The 7,618-nt window shown below is 36.3% G+C and overlaps 2 protein-coding genes across 3 annotated transcripts; one reads left to right on the top strand and one right to left on the bottom strand.

Annotated features, from left to right (window-relative positions):
* The first annotated feature begins 240 nt into the window (after positions 1-240).
* LOC101217441 (protein LURP-one-related 4) lies at positions 241-1,753 on the top strand. Its single transcript, XM_004143937.3, has 3 exons — positions 241-748; positions 839-1,075; positions 1,257-1,753. Exons 1-3 carry the CDS (start codon positions 434-436, stop codon positions 1,392-1,394), a joined length of 690 nt encoding a protein of 229 aa, XP_004143985.2. The 5' UTR covers positions 241-433; the 3' UTR covers positions 1,395-1,753.
* A 163-nt stretch (positions 1,754-1,916) lies between these two features.
* LOC101222480 (myosin-3) lies at positions 1,917-7,244 on the bottom strand. Of its 2 annotated transcripts, XM_031885248.1 has the most exons (10): positions 7,093-7,244; positions 6,825-6,971; positions 6,255-6,455; positions 6,028-6,150; positions 5,827-5,885; positions 5,625-5,733; positions 3,260-5,416; positions 2,933-3,070; positions 2,552-2,676; positions 1,917-2,428 (listed from the first exon to the last, which is right to left on the bottom strand). In XM_031885248.1, exons 2-10 carry the CDS (start codon positions 6,900-6,902, stop codon positions 2,185-2,187), a joined length of 3,234 nt encoding a protein of 1,077 aa, XP_031741108.1. In that variant the 5' UTR covers positions 6,903-6,971; positions 7,093-7,244; the 3' UTR covers positions 1,917-2,184. The 2 variants fall into 2 exon arrangements, with proteins under 2 accessions (XP_031741108.1, XP_011654763.1); XM_011656461.2 differs by having other exon boundaries at positions 5,848-5,885; positions 6,825-7,213.
* Positions 7,245-7,618: the final 374 nt, after the last annotated feature.

The following is a 7,618-nucleotide window of genomic DNA, read 5'->3' on the forward strand; positions in this document are numbered from 1 at the left end:
TGATAACAATAATTTGATTTTTTATTAAAATATATTTATCTTTGAAAATTTTAATTTGGTAACTATATACTACACAAATTTAAGTGTAATCGAGCCCATATTCGAGTTTTTTTCCTTATCTTTTTCTCCTCATTCATAATTAAAGGGGATGCATGGATATGAGTGGGTAGAACCCCACTGCACCAAAATATTACTTAAAAATAAATAATTTCTTCATCATAATGTAAGACAATGAAATCATATAATTTTCATTAAACAAATATATCTATCTGGCGTCATGCATGATAAACATGTTGAATTCCATACATAATTATATAAATAAAAACTCAACTCCATGTTTTGTTTTGTGTTTCTTCTCATATATTAAAGTTTCAAGTCTCTGACTTGGATAGTTTTATTTTAAAACATAAAACTAAGATACTGTAATAGAGAGATGATCATGGAGGCCCATAAAGTTTTTGGGAAAGAAGACGGAATCTTCTGTCCTAAATGGCTAAATGTTTCATTTTCACCGATTTCTCTTTTCTTTGGTGGTGAAGCTGCTTGTTTTCCTTGTATGACAGCTGATTCAAAGGCAGAAACTTTCACTCTATGGATGAAGTCTCTTATCATGCAAGGAAATGGTCTAACAGTTTTCAATGAAAATGGTCAGATTGTTTTTCGCATCGACAATTATGATGAGAAGAGCAGCAGGGAGGTTTCTTTGATGGATCTTGGAGGGAGACTTCTCTTCACGCTACGTCGAAAGGTGGGTTTCCATGAATAAGGACTGAATCTTATTGTGTACCTATTGTTGTATTGGTTTCCCTCATTGATTATTTTTGGTTTCATTTGGCAGAGTATATGGTTTGTGTGTGATTGGGAAGGATTTAAAGAGGATGGTAATGTAAATAATGAGGAAAGAAAACCATTCTTTAGAGTGAAAAAGGTTCTCGGATTTTTCAGTAAAAAGTTAAGCTGTGATGTAAAATTTTATGGAGATGAATCTCCGGCAAGTTTGTGCTATAGGTTCGAAGGGTTGTGGGGCAAAACAACTTTCAGAATATTAGACAATCGTGGAGGTGTTGTCGCAGAGGTAAGTCCTTTTGTTTTTCGCTAAAATTACACAGCTTTTGATATCCATATCATGCATTAGTATGATATTATCCACTTTTTTACTTAAATCTATAGTTTTTCCCACTCATCAAAGTTTTTATTGGAGAAAAGAAGCGGTGAAAAGTGATGAAATGAAGTAACTGGCATTTGGGTTTGTGCAGGCAAAGAGAAAGCAATCATCTATAGGGGTTCTATTGGGAGAAGATGTTTTGAGTTTGGTCCTAGTACAGACTAATTTAGACCATTCCCTTCTCATGGCTCTTGTGACTGTTTACCTATTGATTCAACACAGAATATGATTCATTTATTTCAAAAGAGTAAACAAGGAGACAAACCTGGGAACAATGCATGAAAGAATCTGATGATTCTTTGCTTCACGCAGCCAAAATTGCAAATTGGACCCAAAATATCCAGCTTCTTGACCAATCCAACCCAACGCTTTTTGTCCTTTTCTCCCTTCAATTCTTTCAAGAGAATTAGGAGCAGCCATCGAAAAGTATGCAATTGAATTCAGAAATATTGTATATGAATACTTTTACACTGTATTGTTAGTGGATTTCTTCTGTCTGATAAGATATGGGTTGTTGGTTACTGACCACCTTCAGGTTCTTCAATTATGAGGCTTGGTGCCTGGTGGGATGAGAATTTTATGCAAAAATCCATCTGCCTGCAATAGACTCAGTTACAAGAAATTTCCTGCAAAAGTAAAAGAGTTTAACCATAGGAGATGCGCTTTTAATTTCACAAGTAGAGGTCCCTTTCCCTTCTTCCTATCCCTGAAGTGTTGACTGAAATAATAAAAGAATAAGAAACCTCCTGTATTCCATGGCAAGCTATGAAAGATAATTACATCATTTAAAAATAAATATAGAGAAGTTCAATGGACCAAAAAAACATTTGACTAAATCGGACAGATAATGTCAGATGTGGCTTTCTTTTTGCTTTTACATTTTTTTCTTCCTTTTTTTCTTTTTTTTGGTGGGGAGGGGGCTATATAATATACAAACAAATTATTTATTCACTCTAAGAGAATGTGTGGTATCACGCTACTTCAAGTTACGTTTTCTATATAATTCTAAGAAATAATTACTAAATCTTCTTGTAATTTTTAAGACTGCGTAGAGTCATTACAAGCTGCTGTCTTTCACCTTCTACCTCTGCAAACTTGAGACTTATCTCTGAATATCTTTCTTGCATTTCCTTTAGTTCACTCTCCATTAATTTGTTTTTTTCCCTCAATAATGCTAATTCTGTCGAAAAATTGTCGCAATTGTTGTCACTGTCGTCAAGTTTGCAGGCTTTCAATTCTGTCTCTGCTGAAATTCTGTCATTCCTGCGGGAGAATAGAATAAGGACGAGGATCGTGGAATTGATTCAATTAATTGGACGTACGAAATCGGAAACTGAGCAAGAACTTTGAAGAGATGGAGAGGTTATTATCTGCTTTTTAACATACCTTTCAACTGACACCGTATTGCCACATTCTACGGATGATGAAGAAATTGGGTTTTGGCCTTGGTTCACCACTGTATCGTTGGGTGAATCACCGGTCCTTTCGACGCTGCTTGGATAGATATTTACCTGCTTCCAATTCAGCAATCAGACGTTATTTTAACGACATATACATTATAAGCACGAACATGAGAAAGATTGCCGATATTATATTGACAAGGGAAATTCAGACACCAAAAATATTACATGGTGAATCATTGATAATTATGTTCATAAATACCTATGAAATCCGTAAAGTTTGTGTTTGTTAATGAAAAGAAATATTCCTTTTGACACAACTATGGAGGTTAGAATCTGCATCCTTCAAATAATGCATATTTCCTACCTCTTGGAATGAGCTAGTAGGAGCAACTTCTTCCAATTTGCACTCTAGCTCTTCAATTGTGTGCTGAAAATCCACTGCCTTTTCTGAAATTCTACTAGCTAGAGTTTCAATGGCGTCTTCTTTCAAACTTATCTGTCTCTGGAAAGAAAAGTAGGATCCACAAAATGAATAATATGATTGAACTACAAGTTTACCAATTACAAAAAATTTGAAAAAAAATTGATTCTTGGCTTGGAAGCATATGCAATCATGCATCTCCCATGCAAGATTCTTCATTTTGACACTGCATCTTTAGATTGAAATTCCTCTTTAATGTCAGTAGGGTACCTCAAGCAATTCAATTTTCTCCCTTAGAGCTGCGACTTCCTTTGAACTACTTTGGCATGGAGTGGACTTGTTACTTTCCTTAATAGCTTCAGTTCCATCACAAGCTGACGTTTGTTCCTCACTATACCAGAGCATGTCAACACCGTTGAATTCCTTCGCCTTCTTTAAGTCATCATTTAGCTGAAAGACCTGGTGTCTGAGTTTATCTTTCTCTATCTCTCCTTCTACTAAAGAATGTTTTAAGTCACTGTAGTGATCTCTAAGCACCTCCAACTCTGTTTGCAGACATCCCATTGATATCTCATGTTCATCCTTCTGATGCCTTATTCTATTTATCTCGATCTGAAACTTCTCACCTGCTTTCATAATCAAAGCAATGGTTGTTACCAGGTCATTTCTTTCCATGTTTTCGTTCTGAATCAAGCTCTCGCTTTCTTTGAGAAACCTATTCTCTGTCGTGAGCCTTTCAACTTCATACTTGAGCAACAAAATCTCCCGAGAGAGAGATTCAAAAACCTCCTTTTGAATTTCTTGTTGATCAAGCAGCTTGGATTTCGTATGAAGTTCTAAAAACATGTGTTCTATCTGACTTGTTTGCAAATCTACTACATTTTTTAGTTCACAGAGCTTAGCCTCATGCTCCCTCTTAACTGATTGGAGGTCTTTATTAGCAGACGCAAGTTTTTCATCTAATTGAATTTTCTGCAGTTGCAGCTCGATAGATTCTGCCACAGCTTTAGCAGCTACCTTCTCATTTGCATTAAACGTCGAGGCTATCTGCATCGAAAGCCGCTTCAGTTCTTCTTGAAGCCTCTCGGCTGTATTTGCATTTCTCCACCTTGTCTTTCTCAAGTCCTCCTCTGCTAGGATGGCTCTTCGCTCCTGCTCAATTTTGGCCCGTGTCATATCTTCTAGATCACCTATGAATTTTTCAGCTTGCTGCTCCAGTTCTTCTTCCAAGGCCTGGATATGGGATTCAAGCTCTTTTATGGTGCTCAAAGAATCAGAGAAGTCCTTGGACCGCTGCTTAAGTTCCCTATCCAAGTGCTCTATGTGCGTTTCCAGCTCTACTATGGTAGCCGAGGACGTGCATTCTTCTTTCATATCAAGTTTCTCCTGTAGTTCACATTGCTCCAGTTTATATGACATGCCATGATTTTCTTGTTTCAGTATTTCATAGTCAAGTGCTAGTTGTTCCATATGCATTTCTAATTCATCCTTTTCTCTCTTGTAGAACTCTACTTCACTATATAGGTCAACAACCTTTTGTTCCAGAAGAAATGTTTCATTTGCATTACTATGCTGCTTAACCAGCTTTTCCAACGCCTTCTGCTCCTCATCATCCTCAGATTCACACTTCGAGATGGAATTATAGAACTCTTCAGCATTCTCAGAAAATCTTGATCTGTCGTAGAGACGGAGTCTGTCACCATTTTTTTGCTCTAACATTTCCTCTAGGTCTCGCATTGCAAGAATCAACTCATCATTAGATTTCTGAGTCTTCTGAAGTTGTAGTCGAAGATTGCTATTTAATTCCTTTTCTTTGTTTAGTTCTTCCTTCATTTCTTCTAGAAGAGCCTCTATTTCCTTATCCTCGAACTCCACGTTGTTTTTCGATTTGGCCTTGAGTTTCTCATATTCCGCCCTAAGTGAATCTCTCTCCTCTTTCAAGATGACAATTTCTTTTGACAAATCCTGACCCCTTTTACTTTCTTTGACAATTTGCTTTCGAAGCGTCTGTAGTTCCAATTCTGAAACTTCTGCCTGCCTGGAAAAGCCAACTAGCTCAGCCTTGAGCTTTTCAATCTCAATGTCAGCAACTTTTTCAGACGTCGTAACCAGTCCAGACCTTTTTATAGGAGGCATATCATCTGACGATTCATCTATGCTTACTCCGTGATCAGAACCAAGGGACCACATTGATTGTGATCTATGATTCTCCTTATTAGTGGATGTTGAAAGGAATGCTTCTGGTTTGTGAGGTTGTGATGATAAGGTAACAAGTTGAAGATGATTATTGTTTCTCGCACTATGTTCTCGTGGAGTATCAAGTCCAGAGCTGCTCTCGGAACTTGACAATGTAATATCAGATCCACTTGATTCTCGACAGTCACCATTTAGTTCAAAATCACGAGGGTTCTTGCCAATCTGTTCATCCTATTTACATAAAGAAAAGGAAAGAATTAGAGCAACAAAAACAATAGCTGTTAAAAAAACTCATTGAATTGTTTATTCTACAGTGATTTTTTAACCGAAAAAAAAAAAAAAAAAAAAAAAACTGCAGTCCACAAGTTAGAATGATAGAAAACTTCATGAAATCTCTGGAAAAAAAAAGGAAAAGAGAAAGTTGGAAATGGAGCCTTACTTCCGTGCAATTGTTTTTAGTGCTCTCATCTAATTCACCATTGCTCAAGTACGATTTCAAGTTCGTCTCCTGGGATTTAACACTGACATTGTCAAAATCTTCTACCTCTCTGTAAAAATTTTCCATCAGGAGCAGAGCAAACCCTCAGCTAAACATTAGCAAGATAACCTCTAGAAAATTTGCAAGTAGAATGGAAAAATACTTTGAAACCGTAGATTCACACCTTGGCTCAATTTTAGCCTGCAGCTTCTGTATCAAAACCTATGAAACAACAGAAAAAAAAAATTAGTAAATACTGGATGATGAATTTTCAGTATTCAATACAGTTCCTAATATTCAAATCCAAAGACCACTCAAACACGACTGATTCACACACAATTAGGTAACAGTTGGAAATACTCACGTGCAAAACCGCATCAGAATTTGAATTCTTTAGGGGAAGAGAGACAGAAGAAGATTTTGTAGCATCGGCATAATCAGCTAAGTTGATAGAAACCTCCCCAAACACCTTGGATTTTGCTCGTCCCTTCATGAACACCAAAGTTAAACTCCATATGTAATGTGCATTTTCATTTTTCGCATACAACAAAAACACAATAAAATCTAGAATCTCCATACATAGACACATACCATCGATACGAGGAAATAATAGATTTTCTCATTGATCTTCCCAGATTTCGTGTCTCGCGCGAACTTGACCGTTTCATAAACCGGCGTTTCCCATTTGCAACTTCCATCACGAACTGTAACTTTATCCAATCTTGCAGTTGGCTTTCCCACATCTCCAGGTACAACGGATAACGTCAATGCATCCACCACTGACTGTGACACCTGAGATCAAATTGCAATTACAAACTTAACAATCAAGCCAAGTAACTAAATGCAATCCAAACAACATTTCCCTGTTTGCAGTGAAGAAAACAAAAAAACTAAAAAGTTTCACGGGCATAGATGAATTGATCCGTTTCTATTCCACACATTCACATCACCAGAAAAGTTTCAAAATCCATTAATGCACTAATTTCTCACCTCTAACTACAGAACATCAACAACTCAAACCAAACACACTTCAGTCTCAAATTCCATTCACAAAAACTCAATCTAAAACCAGCTATACAACAACCAAACAGCTTCCAAAATCATGGTCAATGTAGAAGCCAGAAGTGAAAGAAGAAACAAAATCAATATTCCTAAAAATACCTTGGTGACGTAGAACTGCAACTTGAATTCCGCCTTAACCTTATTCTTCTCACTCCTCCATCTCGCCGACTTAAACATCTCCACCTATCTTCCCGCGCCGGAAACCGATTCAGAGAAGAAACTCAAGCAATGAACGGAACCTCATTGCTGCAGTAGAGTGAGAGATGTAAGAGGAAGAAACGAAGAGAAGAAAGTGGATCAAAATGCAAGCGAGATGGAATCGATGAAGGCCATTGAAACTCATAGTATGAAAAGCTCGAGAAAGAACCTGAGATTGAAGGAAAATGGAGGAAGAAGATTATGACATGGAAGAATTGGGAGATCTGAAGGATTCTCTCACTGTCCTCTTTTGGGAAGAAAAATGAAAAATTAAAGTGGAAAACATAAAAAAAGAAAAAAAGAAAAAGGAGAAGCTTCCGAGTATTATATTTCTATTTTATAACCTAATTTAATTTATTTATTTTGGGTTTGGTTTGTGTTGAGTTGAATAATGAAAGAGAGAGAAGATAAAATTTGGTCTGACAATTTTGCCCTTGTGCCCTTCCAACTTCAAATATTCCTCTGTGATTTATGTTAAGGTCACGTGTCGTCCAGCTAAGATTTTTCATACTCACATATATGCTACAAAATCTATAAATATTTATGGTATTAAATTTGTATGTCACATGTCATCATTTTTAATCATATTAAATGGAAAATATTATGAAACATAAAATTAAAAATAACCCACAACCAAAATACTGTAGGAAATATATTAAGATTAATAATTAATACTAACTAATAAATATATAATA

The sequence above is a fragment of the Cucumis sativus genome, chromosome 5 (genome assembly GCF_000004075.3).
Source record: "Cucumis sativus cultivar 9930 chromosome 5, Cucumber_9930_V3, whole genome shotgun sequence".
Classification (NCBI taxonomy): domain Eukaryota; kingdom Viridiplantae; phylum Streptophyta; class Magnoliopsida; order Cucurbitales; family Cucurbitaceae; genus Cucumis; species Cucumis sativus.